General features: G+C 35.6%; 4 protein-coding genes and 1 pseudogene across 8 annotated transcripts; 1 reads left to right on the forward strand and 4 right to left on the reverse strand.

Moving 5' to 3' along the window:
• Positions 1-154: 154 nt before the first annotated feature.
• On the reverse strand, positions 155-6,182 carry LOC7468150 (pentatricopeptide repeat-containing protein At1g69290-like; annotated as a pseudogene).
• On the reverse strand, positions 238-2,109 carry LOC127903933 (LEAF RUST 10 DISEASE-RESISTANCE LOCUS RECEPTOR-LIKE PROTEIN KINASE-like 1.5). Its single transcript, XM_052456488.1, has 4 exons — positions 1,296-2,109; positions 1,150-1,206; positions 476-543; positions 238-264 (listed from the first exon to the last, which is right to left on the reverse strand). The coding sequence occupies exons 1-4, from the start codon at positions 2,107-2,109 to the stop codon at positions 238-240; spliced, it is 966 nt and encodes a 321-aa protein (XP_052312448.1).
• Positions 6,183-6,549: 367 nt separating the features above from the next.
• LOC7468153 (uncharacterized) lies at positions 6,550-9,785 on the reverse strand. The gene is made up of 9 exons (XM_006378510.3): positions 9,591-9,785; positions 8,836-8,956; positions 8,687-8,754; positions 8,540-8,599; positions 8,255-8,413; positions 7,938-8,084; positions 7,355-7,569; positions 7,158-7,266; positions 6,550-7,067 (listed from the first exon to the last, which is right to left on the reverse strand). Exons 1-9 carry the CDS (start codon positions 9,702-9,704, stop codon positions 6,972-6,974), a joined length of 1,089 nt encoding a protein of 362 aa, XP_006378572.1. The 5' UTR covers positions 9,705-9,785; the 3' UTR covers positions 6,550-6,971.
• A 4,919-nt stretch (positions 9,786-14,704) lies between these two features.
• On the forward strand, positions 14,705-18,471 carry LOC7468154 (uncharacterized). 4 transcript variants are annotated; one of them, XR_008060437.1, is made up of 10 exons: positions 14,705-14,993; positions 15,271-15,365; positions 15,447-15,544; positions 15,679-15,728; positions 15,946-16,041; positions 16,196-16,285; positions 17,099-17,191; positions 17,329-17,424; positions 17,655-17,793; positions 17,962-18,101. XR_008060437.1 is itself a non-coding variant. In XM_052456791.1 (10 exons), the coding sequence occupies exons 1-10, from the start codon at positions 14,820-14,822 to the stop codon at positions 18,115-18,117; spliced, it is 1,014 nt and encodes a 337-aa protein (XP_052312751.1). In that variant the 5' UTR covers positions 14,706-14,819; the 3' UTR covers positions 18,118-18,471. The 4 variants fall into 4 exon arrangements, 3 of the variants coding, with proteins under 3 accessions (XP_052312751.1, XP_052312752.1, XP_052312753.1); XM_052456791.1 differs by having other exon boundaries at positions 14,706-14,993; positions 17,655-17,720; positions 17,962-18,471; XM_052456792.1 differs by having other exon boundaries at positions 14,706-14,987; positions 17,655-17,720; positions 17,962-18,471.
• Positions 18,472-19,752: 1,281 nt separating this feature from the next.
• Positions 19,753-22,135, reverse strand: LOC7492507 (PLASMODESMATA CALLOSE-BINDING PROTEIN 3). 2 transcript variants are annotated; one of them, XM_052456794.1, is made up of 5 exons: positions 21,849-22,135; positions 21,186-21,428; positions 21,049-21,091; positions 20,282-20,373; positions 19,753-20,251 (listed from the first exon to the last, which is right to left on the reverse strand). In XM_052456794.1, the coding sequence occupies exons 1-5, from the start codon at positions 21,898-21,900 to the stop codon at positions 20,067-20,069; spliced, it is 615 nt and encodes a 204-aa protein (XP_052312754.1). In that variant the 5' UTR covers positions 21,901-22,135; the 3' UTR covers positions 19,753-20,066. The 2 variants fall into 2 exon arrangements, with proteins under 2 accessions (XP_052312754.1, XP_002316090.1); XM_002316054.4 differs by having other exon boundaries at positions 19,753-20,373.
• Between the last annotated feature and the right edge of the window lie 3,734 nt (positions 22,136-25,869).

Below are 25,869 nucleotides of genomic sequence, written 5' to 3' on the forward strand. Positions count from 1 at the left end.
CTCTTTTTAATTTTGTTTTTCTGATATGACCTAATTAAACTTAGCGGGTCTAAAATTTACCTAGATAACTTGTAAGATTATTTTAATTGTTTTTTAACTAGCCATACTAGCATTTCGCATTAAACGACCTGTCACCTTAATTAAAGAAAACGAATCAAAATATAAAAATTAAATAATCAACCTATTATCCAATCACATGTATCTTCTTCGTAAGCAAATTGAAGATTTTGTACATCATCAGTTATTAGTAATGGTAACAGTAAGCTGTAATGCAGAACGTATTATCCATTTTGAAGTTTGAACTTTAAACAAAATTGGAACATACAATCATGACATGCAGTAAGCTAGGTAGATGCAGAATCAGGACATTTTTCCTGTCAGTTAGAGAATAAAGTGCTGCATTTGACCCAAGAAGCGATGAGTTCTAGGCTACCTCTTGGAGATCTTTCATTTCCAATCTTCAAATAGAAAGTACCAGCCACAAGAGCAAGATTCCTGGATGGCAATAGAAAATTGAGAAAGATGAGGACATGTAACTAGCATCTGTGTAAATAAAGAACGGATAAAAAAGAAGAAAAAAGAACGGAGGCTAGCGATGAGAAAAAGTACTCGCGTCGAGCACAAAAATACGACTTAATGGTTACAAGATAACAAGCAGGAAATCTACTTGAGGATGGGCTAAGCTAGTTATTTGTTTGACTTTTCGGGATTCGTTTACTTTTGTGGGGGCAAGTGTCCCACGAGCGAAATTTGTTTAATCTTCCAGGAGCACATTTACAAGGCAAAAATAAGAGAGGAAAAGAAAATATGTGTGAGCAACTTTTCAGGGTTCCAGGCGATCAAATAATGAAGAACGGATATACCAAATAATGAAGAACGGATATACCAAATAATGAAGAACGGATATACCATTTAGATGACCTTTTGTTTCTTTCTTTGGCCAATTTGACACACTCTAGCTAGGTGCCATGAGTGCCATGATTTGAGGGAATGGGAATAGGAAAAGGTGTAGTCAAGCACGCCACAGCAAAAAAATCCAAAGCACAGAAGACTTTTTGTGCTGCGAGTTTTTTTTTCCCTTCTTTTTTAGTAACTTTTAGTGCTAAAGTTGATCAGCATAAAAAGTAGAGTTTGACAAAAGGCACTTACCTCCAAAACTGAGCTTGGTTTGAATTTTTGACTCCCGTGTCCCGCTCCAGGTATAGCCTAATCAATCAAAGGCATACATCAGCGTACAGGTTCTTACAGAAAGAGAAAATGAAGAACAGAATTGGAATGGTGAACTGTGAACTAACCTTGGCCAAAACAGCTAGTGGAGGTGTTCTTCCCACTCCTACAAATGCAAGCAAATGACTGGTCAAAACCTGCAAAGCCACACAAGCCCCCGCTGGATTCACAATCTTTGCATAAATTAGAATAGTATGAACCATTATATTGCAGAGAAATCCCAAATTTCCATTTCACTGGATCCCCCTCACTCCCCCCGAAACTGTATACTGATGTATAAGAAGAGCATTGGAGCTTTGGAAGATCCAACGTGTAGCCTGCTAGTTGGATAGGTGACTCGTAAACACAACAAGTGGAAGGTGGCGCATTCTGTGGCAACCCTATTCCTGTCACTCCCTTGCAAGAGTATAGTCCTCTGCATACACGGGAGCGCGACCCCATAGCACACAAATCTTCAGCTGGATCAAATAAAGGAGAATTGGTTGAGCATCCAAGCAAGACAAATATATTTTCCCCCGTTAAAGAGAACGGACTAGCTCGATCCAGGCTAAAGCTTCCTGAGTTCTGCATTGAACTACAAGTAGACATGAAGGGGTCTGTGATAATTAAGGAACCAGTTGTGTAATCGATTTCTGAGATATTGTAAATTCCAGTTCCAGTCGAGAACTCTAGCGTGTCAGAGTTGCATCTTACATATCTAGAAAAGTCGGGGTGCCCGCAACCAAATCCGGAGCCAAAGGGGTACTTCACTGGCATTGTGCCACAAGTGTCATGACATGTGCCATTTATTGGGATAGGATGCACAGCAGCAGAGATGGTGAAATGCACGGGGAGGGAGAGAAGAATGTAGGTGAGGATCCATGCATTTGAGGTGGATGACATTGGTGAGAGTTTGGGAGAATTAGATATTAGCAAGTTTAAAATAAGGAAGGAGCTTCACTAGAGAGTATAATAGATTTATAGTGATATTTGGAAGAAGGAGTTGATGGTTCCTTTCGGTGGAGGAGACCACTTTCAAATTTCTCCTTCTTTTGCTTCCTAAAAGCAAACCATATCCATGTGGGTTCTAGCTGTAAAGCAACGTACATTCCAGTAGAAGTCCCAGCAAACAGTAAAGAAGAGAAACACACTTGTTAATGTGAACACTATGACCAGTAACTTTCAACTAATGCAAGTGGACCTGCAACATATTTTCTTAAGAAACGTGATTTTTACTGCCCATTCAAACCGCGATATGATTTCCAATTTATCTCCAAGTAGAAAGAATCTCTAGAGATTCACACTGGATAGAAAGAATTTGAATGTATATTTCAATACAAAATAACACATACTAGGGCACAAAGAAAGTTTTACAGCTACAGCAGCAAAATGTCATCCTAAAAAGCTGACAAGGTTTATCTTGCTTTCTTAGCCATTGAATTTAACAGCTCAACAGGACTCCCGAATGGAAAAAAAATCCAGCTCCCATCAGCTGATTCATCCACCAATAACGCATGTAGATCTAGTATGAAGATACAGCCTTAGTGAAATGCCCTCAGAATACACATTGCGGAAGTTAATGGTGCAACTGAACTCTTCTAATTGAAACAAGCACTGCACTGGCCTCGTCTCAGAAGACAGTCCTTTACTGAATCCTGTCATGACTAGAAACCAAAGGGAACTCAGAATCATCTGGAAACTAGTCCATTCAGGTCATCTGAATAAAAGAAAACATGTTTCATTTGATTGAAAGTAGGCGCTTCCAATTTGAATTCTATGCATCGTCGTAAAACTGTGAGCAAAAGCTCAAGCAGACAACTAACCATGGGACATCCTTGAAACTCACGCACTTAGCCCAGCCCAATTCTTAAAAGCAATAAGCGCTTCCATTTTTCGGACGTTCCTCTTTCTCAACTTTGATACTTTCAGCTTCTTATGACTCCCCCTGAATGCTTGCTTGTACTTCCATTTATCCACAAAAATCTTCTATCTCCTGAGATTTTTCCACTACTTGCATCGCTGCATCAAAGAAACCTTCTCTCACCAGAGCAAATAGGAAAGCATAACCAAACTGTGATCAAATTCAATACCCTTCTCTATATCAGGTGAGAACTTTTGCTTAACCTCATTCCACAGCATCAAAGCACCGAAATATTTATCTGCAGTCACATACCCGTTAATTAGGGACAAATATGTTTGGTCATTTGGCTCAAACTGGAGGAAAGTCATTCTTCTGAAAGTCCTCTTTGAATCCTCTAATCGCCCAGCATTACAAAAAGCATAAATAATTGAATTCCAGTCATGACATTTCACTTCAACTCGAGGGTCCTCAACAACTTCATCTAAAAAAACAGCCACTAGTCCAGGGCGCTGGCTTTCCATTAAACCTGTCATAATTGTCAAATAGCTTCCTTTCAGGTCAGGTGTTCTGGCCTCTCTCCTATCCCAAAACAGAGTAATAGCCGACTGGAAATCTTGGCTTGTCATTGATGCTTCTATTAGTGCATTGTAGCTTCCCTTATCTAACTGAAGCCCCGAGTTGCTAATTTCCATGACCAGTTGAGTAGCTTCAGCTGTTCTATACCCTGCAATATGCCTTCAAGATTGGCACAAAGACCCCAGGACCTACAGAACCACCTTGAGCATCCGTTTCATGACAATGCTGTGTGCTTTATCTGATAATCCAAGATTAACACAGGCACTAATAATACCAAACCCAGTTGATTTATCAGCCACAGTAATCCAACTTCCGAGATTCAATGATCAAGTTTGCTAAACCCTTAATACTTCCATCTTTCATAAATCGTTTTACCACTTGTCAATAAGTTTCCTCACTAAAATTCGAATCCCCTCCACCTTGTTCCCTCAAACTACATAGAATAGAGTCCGAAACAGCCTCTAAATTCCCTGACTTTACACGCCCACTAAACAAATTACTAAAAAACAGCTTCTTATAGGAAAAACCAAACCCACCCATCAAACCCTTTAACTCAATTATCTTATCTTGAAGCCCCTTTCACGTTTATGATATTTAACTACCAAACAATAATTGTAAGTGGCTTCTACTAGTAGTGTAATTGACTTCACAAAAATGTAGTAATTCAGCTCAAGCTGTCTAGCTTAATAAAGACCCAAATCCATACAGCATTTAGGGAAATGAATGAGCCACCCGGTCTGACCCAGGTAATAGTGTCAAGTCTCAACCTTCATCGCAAATTTCAACCAAGGCAAAAGCAAGCAGCAGACAGCAATATTAGTGTATGAATTATCCTTGATTCAAAGTTTCGGATGTTACAGATTCACAATGGCAGGCCATGTACCCAGGAAAAAGAGGGAAATTAGCACGCATGTTGCGGCTCCTCCTTCGCTCTCCACCAGAGTTCCAATCAATCTGATGCTGTTCAAGTTTGGCAGGACCCTCCCCCAGGGCTTTGTCGTTTGCTTCTAGCAGACTCGTCTGGTGTGCTGTTCTGCAGGCTTTAGGCCTCTGGTACTGTTTTTCCTTCTGCACCGAAAAAAGAACAAGAAGATCTCCGGACCAAAGCAATAGCAATGGGAAGAAGGATACATCTCACAAGGTTCTCGACGCAGTAAAGGTCCCCTCAGCTGGTAGAGTAACCAACGAAGGCATTCATGAAAAATCCCGCAATCAAATAGCAACTTCAGTTACTAATTCATCATAGGCCTTCTAGGAGGCGAAATTAAGCAAATAAGAAAGAAAGAAAAGGCCGAGTAAAGGACACGATGAGTTTGAGAAATAAGGACCGGAGATTTACACTGTCACGCATTCTAAACAAAACAAAAACAAGGGGGAAAAAACACTGGACTGAACTAACAATCAGACTACATATGGGCGGGAGAGGCTCGTATGTAGGGGCCGAGGTCAAAACAGTCAACGGAGGGAGATGTAGTTACCAACCAAGCAGTCCTAGACAAAGTTCATGTATTTACTAGCCACCCTGAAAGTGATTTTCGCGGGGACCACAATTGCCCCTAACCCTTCAGACCCAGAAATTCTACCGGGTTCTGTCAATCAAAATAGTTCGATGGTCGCAGCAATTTAAGCTATTGCTATGCTTGATTGCTATCAAAATAGTTTCTACAATAGTTTCTTGTAATTTGATTGTTTTTATTCCTTACTGATAAGGTCTTGTGATTATTCCTAACCCTTATTTTACCTGTAAGTGATCATCGATTCAAATGGTTCGGTTTGAGTCAAAAAAGCTAGCCAAACTGTTTAAATTAATGAGCCTATTATATGCTTCAATATTTCATGAGCCTTTAATATATATATATATATAAAATCCGGTTTGGTTGAATTTAGTTCTTTTGACTTGTTTTAACTTGTTTTTTTGTTTTCAAGAAAACAAAAAAAAAAAACAAATCAAGCCAACTTTTTGTTAATTTTTTAATCAAAATTATACAAAAAGCTCGTAGGTTGAGACTTGAGAGTATCAACTTATCAATCAATGTCAGGAGTCCAAAACGAAGAAGAAGCAGAAGGAATAACAGGGAAAGACCAAATTTAGATGATGGATAGCTCTCATGACCCTGACAAAAACGCACCGTTTTGGTAACGGTGATTCGCAGCGTTTCATTTATAGTTTTCCTTTACGCACCGTTTCAATCAGTTTTACTAGCTGCCTTTTATTCTCTTTTGTTCCTGTATGTTCCGAGGAATAGTTCTAGAAGAGAACGCTTGGGATATATAGCTGTAACAGACTTTGTCTGGCTATGCATATTTTGAATACAATGAATTAAATGGAATCCAGGAAACCATATCGTGCTTTTCCTTCTCTGTCCTTCTAACCGTTTCTATCCTCCATTGTTGTTCATCTAAGAGCAGCATTTCCATTTATTTCTACCCAAGCTATTCCATTGATGACAGTCACTACTTCTTGCTGGAGCAAATCCAGATTGGTGTTGTGGAAACTCAACTCGCAACTATCAACTTGAGACAAAATGTATGTAATCATTTCTCGTACGCTCTCTTTCTGTTGCCTCTTCAAACAAACACAGCCCAGACTCCAGGCGGATCAAAGAGCTGGAGTGTTTTTTTTTTAAAAGAAAAAAATCGAAGGGCCAGAGCAGCATTTGTAAAGTTTCAACAAAAATTAGCAGACGATTTCCTTGGACACCCATTGCACCTTACCATTCAGAATTCCCAAAACTACTGTTTTATTGCGCTTCCCTTGTCACCATCATTGTGCTCTGGAGAATCCGATCCGCGAGGCCCCCATCATTTTTTTTTTATTGAACAGGATGTCCGCACTCAAATAGATTGGCTAATTAGACTCATCTATCATCGCAAACAAATCAACGAAATTTGGGGGACCCAGTACGTCACAATCAAAACTTTGGTCTCCCTTCTCTTAAAATTTAGGTATCTTGCAAATCTTTTGTACCAAATACTACGGCGTAACACTACAATTTTAGTGTGTGGACTGTTCATGAGTGAGCAAATAGAGAACGTGCAGCAATAAACACGAATGTTTAACCTAAGAAAACATAACTAGCTGCTTGTTTCTCTCAATGACATTAAAGAGCACACACGTAACGCATATACCATTGGTAGCAACCTTCTAATAGAAGGCAAAAAGCATAGGTCATTCCCAAACGAAGCTTAAACGGAATGCAATCAGTAATTTATCATCACTGCCTTGCAGCGGTATGGGAATACAGCTATCGGCCGCACATAATGGACAGATTGGAGATCGAACCTATATTCCCGATCTCCTCTTAACCTATATTCCCGATCTCTCTCTTCACACTTCTTCTGAGACCACTTCTCTAGCCATCCCTCCAGACATCCCTTGCAGAAAATTTCCCAGCAGTCTCTGATCAAGAACCATGTTCGGCACCTGTTAAAAGAATGTCATGTTAAATTTGTGTGTAGTTAGGGCGGGCAGCCATGTGCGTGCATATGGTGTGAGAGGGAGAGAGATTAAAACCTTGTCCCCGAAGAAAATTTTTGTATTATCAGCAATGGCTTCAATGAATTTCAGCTCGAGAAACTGGGGAGTAAGCTTCAACTTGTTTGCTTCAGCTTCTTTCAAGACGCTGAGAGAGAGAGAGCAAGTATATTAATCCACTTTCAAGAAATCGACTGAAAGACACCAACATGAAAAAGGAAACACAGAGTTTTCACCGGTAGAATGCAGCATCTGCCAGGCTCTTTTCATGAGCCATATACATTTGATTCTCAATCTCTTGCTCCCGCCTTGCACTGTCTTTCTCCATCAACTTCTGTTCCATGAGAATCTTGCTCACATTGGCATTCTTTTCAGCCTCACTGATAGCCATCTTCTTTGTTGTCTCTGCCTCTTTCTCAACAAATTTCTGTCTCTCAATAGAAATTAAGACCTAAACAGAAATTCACAATCTGAATCAATCACTCTCAGAGATGCATCCGTGATAAATATTTCACATACAGAAAATTAGGAATGTCAAATTCAATGTGCCCACCATAGCATCCAAGTTGCTCAGTTGAATGAGGTTCTACGATGTTCATAATACCATTATATCACTCTGCTAAAGCCACATTAATAGACAACCTTAAAACATACATGTATGAACAGTCCGAGAGAGAGAGAGCCTTCATATCCACAGTAATCTCAGAAAAGATTTTCATCACCGACTAAATCATCTTTTATGTCTCAAACTAACTTTCAGTGGAGGGAAAGTAAAAGAATGAAGATCAAACTCATTTGACTGAGAAGAGTGTAGCATACCTTAGTGCGTTCTTCTTCCATCTGTTCGAAATTCTTTCTTATGCTTTCTGGAATGGTAGGCTTTGTGACACGCACACTTATTATTTCAATACCAGGAGCATAACGTGTGCAATCGCCTTGAAGAGCATCTTTCATCTTTTCATCAATCTGAGAAAGATAGTGAAATTGATCTTTCCTCAACATAGATACAAGCAGGAGGTAGAAATATAAATCAACTTTAAGACATATTTGAAAAGCATACTTGATGGACACAACCACCATCCAGGGAATGATCTATTGGGTAAACAGTATGTCTTGTTTAGAATTCCATAACACACCTGATCAAAAACATCAATATAAACTTGTTGAAGAGAATGAGAGCTGCAGAACTGATTGATTTCATGATGAATCTTGTCATATATCCATGTGTGGTCATACTGCACGCCATAGTTCAGTAGTGTCTCATATACATATTCCTTACCAAGCCGATTGACAACCTGAGATAAGCATTTCAAGAATGCACATAAATTGTATTAAGAGGAAAAGGCAGCAAATATAAATGGAGATTGTCAAGCCTTAAGCTGCTTGTGATGTCAATAAAAAGCCACAACTTATGGCCTCACCTCGATTTTCTCAAAGTTAATCATGACTCCTCCTTTAGTACCACATGGAATATCCCTAACCTGCATTTTTTTTAGATACAAGAAGGATTCAAATGTCAACACAGCAATACAGAGCTCTCAATCCATGACTTGGAAAATAAAACGTACCTGATCTGTTTGAAGTGTCACCTGAACAGGCTCATATTGGGTTATCAGAGGCAACTTTAGATGAAAACCTGAAAATTTTAAAATATGATTCCACAAGCAAAATGCCAGAACACTAAATGCAACTTGGATAAACAGTCATGTATTCACACCTGGATCTGTAACTGTCTGTAGAAGCGCACCTCCTCTCCAATATACCCCAACATGACCTTCTGGGACTTGGTGCAAGATGGATAAACTATTCTTAATATTGGATGACGATGGAATCACTATCTATAATATTGCCATAGAACGTCATAAATTCCCTGGCTCCACTCTCAAGTAGCATATATTCCAGCTTATATAAAAATTCAACATACTTCTATAATGTTAACCCAACAAAGTAAAAATATTAAAGAGCATCCATCCACTCATGATCTTGGTCTGTTGAGAATTAAACAACGAAACAATTCGAATTCGAAATGAAAGATGGATGTAGAAGCTGGGGAGATGATTAATGAAGTCAATTTACCATCAAATTTGGTATAGAAGACCACAGTCCGATTCAACTAAACTTAAGCATAGCTGGTTATTGAGCTAACATTTAGATAATAATGCATTTACAGACTGTGAAATCCCTAAATTTTAGCACAACTACATTCCAAAATTAGAAAATCAAACCAAATGAGGAAAATAAATCATAATCAAATTCTCCACAACAACGCAGCACACCTGTTTCAACTTTCAATACATAATTAAAAGTTCTCATCTATAACAAGCCTGGAACGGCATTAATTACCAAAAAAATCATTATTTAGCAAAAACAAAAACCGTTTTACAGACCGTCTACATAAACATGCATTTCACAGCACTGCTATATATAAAGAGGATGCTGAAACAGTTAAAACACTGGTGAGAGAGCGACTACCAAGGCGAAGATGGCGATGAAGGAGAGGAAGACAGTGAGAATTGGAGAGAAATCGCCGGTTTGAGGAGGAGGGCCGCGCTGGGGGATTGCTGCTCTTTGTTGCTGTGGATCCATGGTAAGGGGGCTTGCTGGAGAAAACACTCACTTTGGGTTTTTTCTTTTTAATTAAAATCTGAAGATCTTGCGTTTATAAATGGAGACAATGTGATGTTGGGTGTTATCAAGCAGGGAATGTAGTTACGGTCTTAACAGATCATGATCGTTGGATTAGGACCTGGCGGCTGTTTTCTCCACGTGGGTCCCCTAACAGAACAGTCTGCTTTCGTTGTGGAAAATAAAAGAATATGGGAAAACGTCATAGATGCTCCCCGCTTGCTTCGTAACTTCCATGATATTCATTTTAAAGTTTTGTCTTATAGTAACGTTCACTAGCCAATTTATCTGCGCGCAGGTTGAATTAAAAATTATTTTTATCAGAGAAAATTGTATTATTTATAGAATTATTATTATATTTATTTAATAACTAAAAATTCATTCCAGGGTTAAAATTATAAAATTATCATTAAGTTAAAAAAAAAACTAAAACCCCCTTTTTTTACTCCACAAAAATCTCTCATTTCTCTCCTGCTCGCCATTCACATTCCATTTACCACCAGAAGAATCCTTTCTTCCTGCCGTTGCAACCAAATACCCCTTCACAAGCTTAAAAAACTCGTATTTAAGAATGAAGTTGAAATTATATTTTTTTTAAATTATTTAAAATAAAAAAATTTATATTTTTATATGTTAATATCAAAAATAATTTTTAAAAAATAAAAATTTTATTTTAATATATTTTTAATCAAAAAATATTTTAAATTATTACCGTTATTACAATCTCAAACATATTTTTAATTATTTTTTAGCTTATTTTTAACATGTTGTTTTAAAATATCTCTCTAAATATGACATGTAAAAAGAGATAAAATATCTCTCTTATCAAACTGGATAAAAAAAAAAAATCTCAATTACCATGGAGTAGCAATCACCGGACACGTCATTTGCTTGAAAATCCTGAAAAGTAAACATATTATAATTTCATGATCTTGTTGGACAAACAGTAAACAGTACTTACGAGGAAGCACCCCATTGCCCCTCCCTAATTGTCATGACTTTGAGCAAAATATCACTACTGATTTACTATTGATGTTTTATTGCAACATATTTTGGATCATTGCTGTTAAACTGTTGTTTTGCTTTGTATGTGAATTCTATTAACATTACACATAATTTGTTTAATAGGGAATTATCTAGATAATAATTTGTTTAATTGCTGCAACTATGCATGCTATTAGCTAATAGTGTGATTGAATGCTACAAATTTTAGCAGTGTCTATTCTGGTGCTGGGCAGTGTGTTTGCTCTATATTTGGGCAATTTGTGGGCTGGAATATGTTCCTGGTAATGTGTGTTTGCTATTAGTGTGACTGTATGCTACAAGTTATGAAGGACAGTAATAAAAAAAAAAAAAAACAGCTCGATACTTTTATTAAAAAAAATATAATCTTATTCTTAAAATGATATTTTTAATCTATTTATTTCCATGAAATTTAATAAAACAAATAAAATAAAATGTATAATGAGACAGGTATACAGAGACCATGCGCTAGACTTGAGTGGACAACGGTGAGAATTGGAGAGATATCGCCGGTTTGAGGAGGAGGGCCGCGCTGGGGAACCCCCGCTCTTTGTTGCTGTGGATCCATGGTAGTGGCTTGCTGGAGAAAACACTCTCTTTGGGTTTTAAGAAAATTACATCCTCCTGTCACTGTGCCTATTTATTAACTTTGGGTGCCCGTTAAGAAAAGCAGCGCCTTTGATTTTCTTTGAAGGCATCGCGCGTCAACGTAGAAGTCTTGTATTTTGATTGATTTTATATTTCAAAAACATTTATAAAAGAACTGAAATTTTTTTAATTTTAATATTGTTTTAACATGGTGATATTAAAAATTATTTTTAAAAAATATAAAATAAATATTATTTTAATATATTTTTAAATAAAAAAAATATTTTTAAAAACAATCACCGTAAAAATCTTAAATACCCTCTTTTAACTAATTGGTTTTTAAGGTTTACTGCTATGACAATTTCTTACTCCAGAAAAACCTTAAAAAAAACCCCGAAATAGGTGGTCTGTGTGTTTTCCAGTATTACAAGAAACTAAATCTGAAAATAAAATAACACGATGAAGACAGGTTCTGTGAGGAAAGAAGAAGGAAGAGTCCAAAAAAAACAATAGGATTTGAAGCCTAGACCTCATACTTTACCACACAAATACCTAATGCGTGCTTCGTTTAACTAAATCATAATTTTCTTACCAACAATATTATGATATATATATATATATATATCAGTTCTTTTCTAAAATAGTAGAAAAACAATAGAATGACGAGCGATGACTTTTAGTTTTTTTCTATAAAATAAGACTCGAGTCTCACTTACTTTAGTTTTCTCAATTATAATAAAATAATAAGAAATAAGCTATTTTCCATCACATAGCTCAGAAACCGTCGCTATATATATAAATAAATAAACTCAGAGAAATTTCCTTTGAAGGGAAAAAAAGTTGCCATTGATAATGCCTTGTGATAACATTGTTTATTTTTCTTAACCACGAGTTTATATCCAAGTTGCTATAAAAGAAAGTGGACTTTGCTTATACCACTATTTAATTCTAATGTATTTTTTTATATAAAAAAATTTTAAATAAAAAATTTATGTATATATTTAATTAAATATATCGATAACAATTTATATCAATAAATACAAAAAACAAATCATAAATAATAATTAAAGACTAAACTGGAAAAATTAAGAGATGGATATACATCAAAATATTTGATCTCGTAACACGGGACATTTACTTGATTATGTTTAACAACTTTATTTATTAAAATTAATTTTTATTTAATCTAATGATAATTGAAATAGACACACATATGAAATCGATTGAATAAAATAAAATAAATATCATGTAAGGTTGCATGTATTAGAAAAAATGTTATCATCTTATATGAAAATCAATTAAAAACCACACGATATTTAATTAATGAATAAATTAAAAAGTTGAGAAATAAAAGTGGATGTAAACATATGATCTTAAAACATGGATCATAAACATGTTTGTATTCAATAATATTGTTTTTTTGAAAGCAATGTTTTATTTAATAGAATGAAAAGAAAACATCCATAGAAAGTGATTTAATACAATTAAAGAGAAAAAAATTTAAATAGAACTGCATGGAAATAATGATTTATAAGAACATATTTTTTTGTAAAGTGTATTTGTAAGCTAAGTACAAATTAAATTATATTTTATTAAAGAAAATCATATAATTAAATTATATGTGGGATTGGCATGGATGCCCTCAGTGCGCCTGGGCTTAAAAAAAAAGAGCCAAGGCGTGTTGGCCTTCTACCTAGACCTACACGCCTAGAATGAGTTATTTCTTTTTTAATTTTTAAGGGGTTGATGACACTTCACCTGCTTCTCCTTATATTTTGGTCATGGTTATGGCTGAAAAATTAAGGTTGATGATTTTTTTTACTTAAAAATCTATTTTCATCCCTTTTGTTTTTACTAAAAACATCTATAAATCACCGTATACACTTTGAGAAAATTGTATATAGCCTCAAATAATCCTAAAACTAGTTCATAAACCTAAAATCAACTCGAAACAAAAAAATTTCCAAAGTGAGAGCTACCATTTTAGGTGATGGGAAGGTCGAAGAACACTCCAGTGAAACTTCTCTCATCGAATAGAACATATTAACACCAAGATCGACTATTTTTGTGGCATCTATTGAGGTCAACTGAGTTTTTTTTTTTACCATCGGAATTCAGTGACTTAATTTCTCTCAAACCAGGATTGAAAAATAAGAAAATGAAGTTCCAGATCGAAATTAAAATTTCAAAAACCAAAGGGACCGAAAAAACAAATTGGAAAGTATAAGGGCCAAACTGAACTTTTTTGCGCAAACTTTGAAGTAGCCACCTATTTTCCCTATCTTTTCAACTTTGATCCTCCATCTTTTAATTTTATCGTTGTTTAACAAATCAAAGCTAATTGGCCATAAATTTAGCCACAAAGGGTTTAATTGAGGATAAAAAAAAAACTTGAATGACCAAAGTAAAAGAAAACTTCACCATGGAAGTCCAAAGAGAAATGTAAAGGTGTGACCAACGGCATTCATTATAAGAACTAGTGGTCCTAATAACCTCTTTGGCATTTATGTTTTTTACCAACTCTTTGAATTATGTATGCATGGAGATTACAAGTTGAAAGGCTAAACAGGTTCCTTTACAAATATGTATGGGCAGTACATTTGTTTATGCATGTACAAGAGAGCTTAATTTACAACAACAAAAATTACGTTGGCAAGGTAACTGAGAGGTACGCCTGCCGTGTTTTGCTACACAAAGCCACCTGCGGTGGCATGGTCATAGTTCTGCTAGATAGCTGCAGCCCAAAGTGATTGCCGAGAGATGATCAGTCCCAAATTAGCACAGCATAGTCGAGGCCTAACACTCTGGTTTCCACACTGGCTTGATAATCGATATAAGGAAAAAGTAGCAGATCACCCGCTTGCTCTAATGACTCTAGTGGGGTTTGTACTGTTTTAACAAGGTTTTTTGGTTGTGAACATTATCAACGGTAAAATGACGATGAATCTCCGACTATGTTTTTTTTTCCAGATATAATATTAACAGCTTATTTATTTTAGTTGATTGTTAGCAAATGTTTTTTTTGTACAATTCATTTACAATTATGGCCTATAATTTAAATCAAATTGTTAGATTACTCTATTTTATTCAATTTAATTAAATTAATAAGTCAAGCATGGAATTTTTCTTGTTTCTTTACAAATAATATCGTTGCCTAAACTTTCATGTTTTACGTTAAAAAAAAAAAAATTGGCCGCGGGTCACAGGTATAGTAACTGCTAGAATTCAGATTTCTTGTGTTAGAAGGTGATTCTGAATGATTACCATAAATGAATGATGATTCCGATCTGGTTAAAATATCCAAAATAACCACTGTAATAATTTTTACTTGCTTATATATATAGATCAACGGTTTCACAGTTAAGGCCACACGAATATGAAGCTCTTCCTTCTTCACGGTTTGACAGAAGGATAAGGTGAGCAGCGAGCAACCGGCAATACGAGTTCAACCTGCGGGTGACAGAGATGCTCACCCTCACAGCCAGCCCTGCATTAGTGCCTACAAAACGCAGAGCCCATGTGAAACTCTTTACAGTTCAGGGTAGCAATTTCCCTTCTTTTCTACCCAAAGAGGTTGAGAATATCAAAGACCCATTTGCAAGAAGGCTTGCTACCAGAATTGAGAGGCTGCCAGTAAGCGTAATTCTCACTTTCACTATGTATTTGATACCCTCTCTCTTTGCTTATTGGTTTGATATATTGTTGTGTGGCTACTTAATTGTGAATATTATGCTTGCTGGGAAAATGGCCTTTTCTTATTTTTAACAGCAAAATCCAAAAATAATTCCTGATTTTTCAGGTTTTGTTGATTTATAGTTAGCAAGAACACACCTTTCGATATCAAAGTTTTGTAACGCTTTTGCTTGCTTCGAATTTCCAAGGCATCCCAGCTGCATATGATCCACTGACAATGCAGGTGGGGTTTGCAGACAGAAGTATCATGAGTAGTTGTGTGAAGCCTTTGATACAGAGTGAGGGAAGTCCAGTGGTTCTCCTCCATGGTTTTGACAGGTACATGATATATTCAGTAACATTGTTTTGAGAATAACTGCAAATATGTGGCCTTAAAGTTCACTACATGTTATAATTCAGTTCCTGTTTAGAATGGAGATACACATTTCCACTGCTAGAGGAGGCTGGTTTAGAGACTTGGGCTGTCGATGTTCTTGGCTGGGGTTTCTCTGATTTGGGTTTGTTTTGCATCTCTTGCCTCCTTTTTCTAATTATGGAAGTTCTAGCTTGTTATTCTTTCTTTCTTTCTTTCTTTTTCCCAACCTCCCACACCATGATTGTAATATCTACTGTTTTTTTGTGTGCTTGCCAGAGAGACTTCCATCATGTGATGTTGCATCTAAGCGTGATCACTTGTATCAGGTACTTCAACTATCAAGTTCACTTTATGTTCAATCCGCAGCCTTTTTCTGCTCTAATATGAAATTTTCAATCTATCCTTGCCTGTTATTTCCTCTATCAGAATGGAAGGATCAGTTAGAGGCTTCCTTAGTTAGGTTGCAGAAACCAGTATTTGCAGAATTTAGTGATTGTATCCATTATGCTAAAACTAATTTGGGTCATCTCATTTTAACTGCAGCTCTGGAAATCCTATATCAGAAGACCCATCATATTGATTGGACCAAGCCTTGGTGCTGCTGTTGCAATTGACTTTGCTGTCAATCATCCTGAAGCAGTAAGTAGTTCTCGGTAACTGAGCACCTACACATGTGCCATCCATCTATTCAGGAGAAGTTACTAGCCAATCATTATACATCTTTTACTGGCAGTAGCCAAAGTTACTGCATCTATTTGTGCCATGAAACTCAAATGTTTAGCTCTCTTTTCAGGTAGAAAAGTTAGTGTTGATTGACGCGAGTGTATATGCTGAAGACACAGGGAACCTTGCAAAGTTACCTAGAGCTATAGCATATGCTGGGGTAAGTCTTCTACTCAACTGAACAATGTCTTGAATGCTCAATATTTGTTGTCTACGTTAATTCTTTTCCACTCAATTCTATCTAGGGTCATCTCCACTGATTATACATGATATTTTCGCTTTATTGCGTCAATGACTCAACAAAAGTTCTCTAGGATTTGTTCTTGGTCCTGACATTCTTCAATTTAACTGATGCAATTTTCACCACTGTTATTTTACATGCATGTGATCTTTGTTGTTCGTCAAATGGCTACACTAAGTGACTTCTCATTCTCCCTTATTTTGGTTAATTTTATATATCTAATGGCGCCGTCGTTGCTCATTCTTTTTTCCTTGAATTGCCACTTAACTGTTAAAATGATTACTTAATCACATAGAATTTACAGTCTGAAGTCAATCTTGGTGCTTCTTGAATAAGTAGAGAGATTTTAGTTTTGATATACGAAAAAAGTTCGAGTACCCCTCAGTGATAGGATAAGTAAAATACTGAGCAAGAGCCTCTATATTTTGTTAGCTCAACAACCAGTTTCACATGAAAACATATCAGAGCCCAGTAGGCTTGATGAGAAGTCCCATCTGCAGATGATTTCTAGAACAAAAATGAGCAGAAGCTTTTTCCTTTTTCTTCCAGTCCTATTCCATAGATGTGCAGGCTGTGAACATGTTTGAGAGAGTGAGTGACATCATGCCACCCACATGTTCCTTCCTCCTCCAACACACTCTTCTTTTGTTGCATGATATTTGTGCCCCCCTCTTTCATTTTTTGTTAATTGTATATATTGCTTCTATAACCATAAGCACTTCTTTGAACCAGGTTTATCTACTGAAGAGCACCCCCTTGCGCTTATATGCTAATCTTATCGCATTCAATAGTCTACCATTAAACACCAGCATAGACTGGATGAACGTGAGGGTTTCTTCCCAGAAACGAAACTTATCAAACTATTGTTGTTTCACTATATATATATATTTGCCATCACAAAGTTTTGCTAGAGTCATATTGGATTTAATTCTCTCTTTCTTATTGGTTGTGGATGTAACCAGGTGGGCAGATTGCATTGTCTATATCCTTGGTGGGAGGATGCAACTGTAAATTTTATGAATACTGGTGGTTATAATGTCAGTGCCCAGATAAAAAAGGTACTTGTTAATGTGTCATGAAGTAAATAAATGCTTTGATCTTGCCAATTAGCATAAAAGGGTGCCATGGAATGTCGAATCCGTGTAACTAGCACTTTTGGACTGGGGTGTCAGGCTGGACGAATGCAATTAACTCCTTGAAGTCTTTAATCTGTGCTTTTGGTTCGTGCATCAAATTGTCCTGATTTCCAAGCAATTTCCTAAAAATGCTTAACAAATTTCTTATGCAGGTCAAGCAGAAGACCCTTATCATTTGGGGTGAGGATGATCAAATCATTAGCAACAAGTTGGCTGTGGTTAGTACTTGCTGAACATCTTCCTGTGCATTGATACGATTGATGAACTTGAAACAAAGCGTGTAACACATTTGTAAAAATCTGTCCTTGGCCTTTCACGAAACTTGCCGGTGTGAAACTTTTTGGATGCTCACAACCAACTTGACTTTATGCTAAATGAATCTCTCTACCATATTGTCCAATCGATTCAATGGGAAACAAACTCATTAACTCACGCGGCTCTTTAAATCACATCATGCAGAGATTGCACTGTGAACTGCCAGATGCTGTCATACGCCAAATTCCAGATTGTGGCCACCTTCCTCATGTGGAAAAGCCCAACTCTGTTGCCAAATTGATTCTGGATTTTGTGGGAGAAGATAGCAATAAAGAAGCTCAAAGTGTTTCTCAGGTTTGAATCCAATCACAATTAGTATTAAATTTTGGAAGAGATTTGTGCTTCCACCAAACATTCAAAGCAATTTGAAGTAGGGAGAGTAAGAACATCGAAGAGGTCAGAGGGATAGTCTTTAAGTTTCGTTGCCTACAATCAACGCACTCCCGGAACAAGAAGACGTAGATGAACTCAATGCCATTCTGTGTCTATGAATATGTTGCTCGTTGTTTCAAATTGCAAAGTATTTTGGTGCAAGTAAATCCGTAACTCAGCATATTAATTTGTGGACGTGGAAATGGGAATCTTGCTGCGATGTTGGAGGTTGATCTAAGATTTTCAATGTAGTTATTGAATGGAGAATCTCATACAAAACCACACATCGTTGTCGTTAACTAGATTGAAAAGTTTAATGTCAATATGCCAATCAACAAAACAGGAAAGAATAGACTTAGCTCCCACATCCCCGTATACACATTCACCACCTCAAAGAAGAAATTCAAATCATTCCTGGCTGCGGAAAAGCAGTTGAATATAAGAAATAAAAAGTAGGTTTTCGATTACGGGTTTTTCTTGTCCAAGTGTATCTTGTTTGTATCACGTATTCTTTTTTCTTGATTAACAATATTTGTAGTTTTGCCGATGTCCCGCCGAGTATCTTGATTTCGTCTCTCCAAGCAGTTATGCTCCAAGACAAATAAATCATGAACAGAAGAGCTAGTTTTTTGGAGGACAAGGCAAACTTTAATTCAGCCATATCCATGTAGTAAAATATAACACCATAGGCACGGATTGAAGAGCTACCCCCTTCTCTCCTACAAATTGCATGAGCAAAAACTACTACGCGGAACCACTCATTTGGTATGGATGGCTCATACAATTTTGTGATGTTATACGTCCAGGATGCTGCTAGTAATTTCGCACTGCTTCCTCATACAATTTTGTGATGTTATACGTCCAGGATGCTGTGCTAGTAATTTCGCACTGCTTCCTTTATATTGGCCTGGCATCATCGATAAAACTTGTTTAACTTTTTAATCATTGATCCAGTTAAAAATATCATCGTCAAGAAACATACTGCGATGCGTCTCCGAGTTGGTAGGCGGCTCAAATGTCTCCAACGACATTGATTGTCGAATTTGTTGGCCAGCAAAGTTGCAAATTCTTCTTCGTTTATACTTTTTGACACCATCCCCCGCAACAATCTATACCATAGTTTTTATTACGCAAAGCTGTTCTACCAGTAGTTCACAAGGAAACTCCTTTCCGTATACCGACCAATGTAAAAGCCTCCACCAAATGACCATAAGAGCATTGCCCAGAGAAAACAAAAATGATGCCATTAATGGTAAAAAAAAAAACACTAATAATTGCATCCTCCATGCTGCACTTTAATCGGATCGTAACAATTTCGAAGAAAGGCAACCAAGGCTAAGCAGTGAGCAAGAATAATTAAAATGGGGGTGGATTAAAAAAGATGTTTTAAAATGTAGTAACATCTTTTCAAAATACTTTTCATTTTAAAATATATTAAAATAATATTTTTTTCATTTTTTTAAAAATTATTTTATATATCACATTGAAAACATATTAATTTAAAAATAAAATAAAAATAATTTTTTTCAAAAATAACCACTGCCTGAAACTGGGGGTGGTGGATGGGCCAATTTTTCATTAGATTAATATAAAAAAATACTACAACCTCTCTCTAGATATACAAAAGGAGAAATTCTAAAAAGAAGAGATCAGGTTCCCCAACAGCAGTCATATCATCCACTCGATAGGAATCAAATTCCTAGCTTTTTCACATAGGTGGAGGGAAAGAGCCAAAAAACCCTAGTGAGGTTTGGCTCTAGATGGACCCCCACAACCCCAACGTAAAATTACATGCCTACCCATCCTTCCGCTGCAAAATCAAATCTACACATCAAACCCCACCCCCACCGCCTTGCCCCCCCTTTAGCTTCTCACCGTCAACCCCAGAACAAAAATATGCCTGAAAACAAGAGGGTCAAAGATGCAATGAACCACAAGTTAGTGCCCTTAAAAGCAGGAGCCTCACTACTATTATCATTGAAACCAGTTGGGCCCAATCCTGAGTTGAACACTGATGAAGGCGGGGTAGGAATTATAGATGAAGGTGTGCCTGTGCCTGTGCCTGTGCCTGTGCCTGTGCCTGTGCTGGTGCCGGTGCCTGTGCCTGTAGGTGTTGTGCCTGTGCCGGTGGGTGTTGTGCCTGTGCTTGGAGTGGTGGTTGTTGGGGTGTTGCCTGTCCCTGTGCTGTAAAAACAAAAGGAGAACCAGAAAATGATTATACCAAGCTTAGGAAAAATATAATCTGCACAAATGTTGCATCATCTGCACTTAACATGTGGAAAACATATGTCAAGCTGAGAGATTTAGAATCAAAATCTTGGGCAAGGATGAAATATCGACATCAGGACACAGCTCAAACTGTAAGGACAATGCAGCCCCTAACCTATAAAGATATGTCAATGCAAGATGTTAAAGCGTGAATGATAGATCTAATTTTCTTAACCACCGTCCAAAAAATTCTCTTAAGCCAACATTAAAGAAACGATATTTTTCTGATGCTGCTTGTGCAAGAAAACACACTTCAAATCTACCATGTGGATCGTACAAGGTTGACACGCAAGTGCAGAAAGTCAGAAAGAGAAAGAGAAAGAGACAGCTGGAGGCTAGATTCATGATTAACAGCACCAGGATTCATCAGCTTATTGATTCCCAGTCGCAAGAAAAAATAACTTTGGTAAAAGTTCTCTGAAGTAAAAAAAAAGGTATCCAAAGCTTTAAACCAGATTCACACTCCACGCACAGTAAAAACTTAATTTAAACACAATAGCAAAATAAAATCTGGAAAGATCCAAAATTGACAGAGAAATCACCAACACAGGATGTCAAAATCACCGAGTTTTCTTTTTAAAAAAACAATACCTTGGAGTTGCAGATGCAGGATATGTACACCCAGAGGCTACACCTGCATATTACAGAAACATACAAAACAAGGAGCGAGTTAGTGCCACCAAAAGATAGTTGGATAAGAGATGGGTGGATTGTGGGACTTGACTTACTTTGAGGGGGAGTGGCGCTAGTCATGGCAGTTCCTGAAAAATCACAGCTCCCAACAGCTTGGCCCTTCTTCTGGAAGTAGCTGTTAACAGCATAGCTGCAGTGATCTTTTACAGTGTTGGGCTGGTAACAAGGGGCATTTTGAATGATTTGGGTACAGTCAGCTCCGGCTCCACAAGCATAATCCAGGCTCTTTTGCAGCTGTGTGTCACCAACCCCATCCTTGCATATGCAGTAAGTAGCACCTACAACAGAAAATGAAAAACCAACAAAACTGTTAGTTCACACATAACCACACCCATTTTCTTCTGAAGATAACTAGAAATTAATAAAAAGGGCTCCAAAATAAATCGACGAATTAAAAGAAACACTGGGGGATCGTCACTAGTCTACAGATTATCATGGATTTAAGCTAACTTTTCCCTGGAGTAATAAAAAATATAGAAAGAATGGAAAATTCTAGGGGGAGAAAATATAAAAACTCTTTCTTTCAGCTGAATCATACTGGTAGAAGAACCAAGAAAACAAGATCGGAGATCACTTTAAAAGATGAAAAAGACCCCGTCTAAAAAATGAGCATTCCATTTATGAAGTCCTCAAAAACTTTTTCATCCAAAAGATGGCAAAAGAAGGAAAGCAAGAACACAAAAATCCAATTAACTTACTTGAATGGCCAGTGAGGGCCAAGAAAAGACCTAAAAACACTAAAACAGCCATGAATGATGCAGGTTCGTGTACTAAAATATGAGAAACAGATGTACTTTAGAGAGGATAGAACTTCAAAGATGAAAGGCAGTGAGTGTTGGAAGAGAGGGAGAGAGAGAGTGATTTTAGTGGGGGGTGGTGTTGGGGGATGGAGATTTCTAGACAATAAAATGAGGAGTGACGGTGGGGTAGTGGGGGTGTCTGTATTTTTACACTTCTTTTTTATCACTTTCGTATTAAGACAGTTATTTTAATACTATCTCCATGTAAATGGAAGTGTGTTTATACTTTATAGGGAAGAGAGGAAGCGGGAGTACTTGTCACGTATGTTACTGTTAAGTGTTGTTTTAGTTTCACAACGGTCATAAACTCATGTGCATGATTAAAACTTAACCAGAAAGGACCCAACCTGGTTTAGGTTGTTGGTCTGGCCCTGTATTGAGGGGGGCCTACGTGTATGTTCTTGGTTCTCTTTGTGCTGTACTCACAATGAGCTCGCGCCGTGTGGTGTCCCTTCTTTTTCTTTTTTCTTGTGTTTGATTGGGAGGTATCAGCATCAGCATCTCATTTAGATGCACGATTAAAAACGATCCGTGTATAAATCGGTAGTAAGTACTAGTCTATTGCATAGTTATTTTACTAGAGTGGCGGGTTGATCTAGGATTCGAGTCTTGGTTGAGTTTGAAAAAACCCAAAACCGAGAATGCAGTTAGCTTGGAGAGATCTGCTAGACTTGTTAGATCAACTTAGAACTTGACCGATCTAGCACAACTCGGAAAATATCCAAAAGCTATATTTAAAAAAAAAACCCAAAAACTAGATTACAAACACCGAGCCTCCTGACCTTGGTGGATGTTTTCCAGACCGATCTAAAATTTGAAAGAAAAAAAAGTAATGAACAATCACCAGCTTGGCGTGGCATATTTGTTTTTGCTCTTAAAAATAAAAAAACAATGTGAATATATAAACCAACTAATCATCAAAAAACATATTTTTTAAGAGTTGGAATAATTTTTTTCCGGGTGCTAGCTAGAATTGTGGTTTAAGTTCAGGGGTCAAAATTAAAAGGTACATGAAGTATAAGTGTTGCCTCAAGGTACATGAATTGTATAATTTTTCGTTTTTATCTAGAACTCAGCCTCTTGGCCGAATCAACCCATCTCATAATCATGAGTCTATTGCATTTTCGCCATTGCTTCCTGTGTTGCCAGACGTACCATGTTCTCTTTACCCGAACCCAAGATGAAAAGAAAAGCCAGCACAACACAAACCAAGAAAATAAAAAAATAAAAAACTTTAATAAAAAATAGAGATCAAATATAATAAATAAAAAAATAATTTTAATTTTATAAATTATCTCAAATAAAACAAATAAAAATTTAAAAAATATAAATCAAATTCAAATAAAAAAATATTTTAACCCATAATATTCACTTTATTAATTGTTATTACGGAAATAAAAATTGTCATTTTACTATACACTACCTACACTAAGGGAGCGTTTGGTAGTGCGTTTCTACCTGTGTTTTGTGAAAATTTGAATTTTTTTTTTTTTTTTTGCTAAAATTGAGTGCGGTTTGTACTTTTTGGATCGTTTTGATGTGCTGATGTCAAAAATGATTTTTAAAAAATAAAAAAACATCATTGGCATGTATTTCGGCACGAAAAGTTATTTGAAAAGCACCCGCAACCACACTGCCAAACACGCTCTAAAACACTTATCTCTTTTAAGTTTTTCTTTAATATAATTTCGTCCGTCGATCCAATTCCAATGCCTGGACCCCGACCCTGAAGCGTGCAGATTTTGACACGAATTAGTGCTTGAGTTGAAATTTCGCTTTTTTTTTTTTTTTTTTTAATGACGTGATACTCGTAAAATGTAGAACTTGTAACGTCATCATTTTATATTTAGTTTGTTTTTATATTTTAGAAATATTTTTAAAAAAATAAAAAAAGTTTATTTATTTATTTTAAATTAATATATTTTTAGTATTTTTAAATCATTTTAATATGCTGATATCAAAAATTATTTTTAAAAAATAAAAATATATTATTTTGATACATTTCCGAGTGAAAAACACTTTGAAAAATAATTACAACTATACTCTCAAATTGCAAATTGCAACTGGTTAGCATAGAGTGATTTTTCTCCTTACTATCAATTTTAAAAAAATATCTTTACTTAAAAATATACAACAATAATTTTTTAAAAGTTTTATTTTTAATACCAGGAATCAAAATCATTAAAAAAAAAGATATATTTAAAAAATACTTAAAAGCATAAATAATCTCGCTTCCGAAGCCTAGTTATAAAACTTAGCCTGGCCTGACGGGTCAACCCATGACCTGGGCAAACCCGGATGAGACCTGATGTTTTTTTTTTTCAAATGTGTGATTTGAAACCCATTAGTATATATATTCTATGTTCCCAAAAAAACAAATTATGTTTTTTAATGTGAGATACAAAACTTTTTTGTTTAGATACTTCAACTTAAAGGGATAACATAATATCTTTTCAATATGGGATTTGAAACCTTTTCGTATATATACTCTATATTCCCAAGAAAAAAGTTATGTTTTTTTAATGTGGGATACAATTTTTTTTGGTTTAAATACTTTAACTTAAAGAGATAATATAGTATTTTTTCAATATAGAATTTGAAACCCTTTCGTATATATACTCTATGTTCCAAAAACAAAATATATGTTTTTAATTTCAATGTGGGGTTTGAAACCCATTAATATATATATATTCTATGTTTAAAAAAAAGTTATTTCTTTAATGTGGGATAAAAAAAATTAGTTTAAATACTTCAGCTTAAAAGTTTAGCATAGTATCTTTTTAATGCGGGATAAAATTTGTTTTAAAATATTATTTTAAACTTTATTTTTTACAACATGTATAGCTTATACATGGATTTTTTTAAAAAAAATTCATATGAAATATTAAAGATTTAAATATATATATTTTTTAATTTTTCTAGATTGACATATAAAACCCAGGATTTAATTCCTTAATCAGATCAACCTCAAATCAAATTTAATAACTATGTTCCGAATACATATATCCTAACATACTCATGATCAAATCTATAGTACAATTCCAGCGAAAAACCACCTATTATATTCAAAACATGCTATTTCCACTGTAAAAAGAACTAGTTAACACCCCGATAAAGGCACGGTTGATCCAGTATCTTCAGATAAGTATGGAATTTGTTTTTTCCCCTGAAAATCTCTTGTTTGTATCTAATCTCAATTGGAATGAAGAAAAGAAGACAATGGGCTGTAATTCAATCAGACACCGTTTGGTCAGTTTAGAAAACCGCGTTTTTAAAAAATTTAATTTATTTTATTTTTATTAAAATTTAATATGTTTTGTATGTTTTGCATTGTTTTAATGTGCTGATGTCAAAAATATTTTTTAAAAAATAAAAAAATATCATTGGCATGTATTTCAGTACAAAAAAATATTTAAAAAACAACCGCAATCACACTAAACAAGCTAGTTTCCTTTCTTTCTAGAATTTCACTTCGAATATCTACTTTATAAAAATAAATAAATAAATAAAAATATGTGTTACTGTGTTAATAATAATTGGAAAAAAGTATAGTTTGTAATTGTTTCAGATATGTGAATATGCTACCGCTTTCGATCGGATTAAAAAAATTCTAAACATTAAAAAATTAAAAATACTGTAATAAATTATTTAGTATTTTCATTAAATTTGATATAAAAAAATAATTTTAGATTCTTTCCTCCCAATTCTTTATTTAATTTGAATTTAAAATTAATATATATGGGAATTACTTTAATGTAACTCGAGGTAAATTCGGAATCAATTATGATAATCAGTAAAAAAAAATAGATGGCAAATAAAAAAGTCATGGGTTTGATAAAAAGCTCAAGTGCGGGGTGTGAGAGAGGCTTGCTCGCCTGGGCTAGTTTTATTTTTTATTTTTTGGATTTTTGCAAGGGGT

The sequence above is a fragment of the Populus trichocarpa genome, chromosome 10 (assembly GCF_000002775.5).
Source record: "Populus trichocarpa isolate Nisqually-1 chromosome 10, P.trichocarpa_v4.1, whole genome shotgun sequence".
NCBI classification, from domain to species: domain Eukaryota; kingdom Viridiplantae; phylum Streptophyta; class Magnoliopsida; order Malpighiales; family Salicaceae; genus Populus; species Populus trichocarpa.

Coding starts and splice junctions, on each gene's coding strand:
- LOC127903933 (XM_052456488.1), bottom strand. CDS start 2,109: ATGTCATCCACCTCAAATGCATGGATCCTCACCTACATTCTTCTCTCC. Junction 1,207..1,295: donor CACTAGCTGTTTTGGCCAAG/GTTAGTTCACAG, acceptor TTGATTGATTAG/GCTATACCTGGAGCGGGACA. Junction 265..475: donor GAATCTTGCTCTTGTGGCTG/GTACTTTCTATT, acceptor TCTGCATTACAG/CTTACTGTTACCATTACTAA.
- LOC7468153 (XM_006378510.3), bottom strand. CDS start 9,704: ATGGATCCACAGCAACAAAGAGCAGCAATCCCCCAGCGCGGCCCTCCT. Junction 8,600..8,686: donor TGACACTTCAAACAGATCAG/GTACGTTTTATT, acceptor AAAAAAATGCAG/GTTAGGGATATTCCATGTGG. Junction 7,068..7,157: donor AAATTTTCTTCGGGGACAAG/GTTTTAATCTCT, acceptor TTCTTTTAACAG/GTGCCGAACATGGTTCTTGA.
- LOC7468154 (XM_052456791.1), top strand. CDS start 14,820: ATGCTCACCCTCACAGCCAGCCCTGCATTAGTGCCTACAAAACGCAGA. Junction 17,192..17,328: donor CCAGCATAGACTGGATGAAC/GTGAGGGTTTCT, acceptor GGATGTAACCAG/GTGGGCAGATTGCATTGTCT. Junction 17,425..17,654: donor TCAGTGCCCAGATAAAAAAG/GTACTTGTTAAT, acceptor TTTCTTATGCAG/GTCAAGCAGAAGACCCTTAT.
- LOC7492507 (XM_002316054.4), bottom strand. CDS start 21,900: ATGGCTGTTTTAGTGTTTTTAGGTCTTTTCTTGGCCCTCACTGGCCAT. Junction 21,429..21,848: donor GGCCCTCACTGGCCATTCAA/GTAAGTTAATTG, acceptor TTTCTGTTGTAG/GTGCTACTTACTGCATATGC. Junction 21,092..21,185: donor TAGCGCCACTCCCCCTCAAA/GTAAGTCAAGTC, acceptor TGTAATATGCAG/GTGTAGCCTCTGGGTGTACA.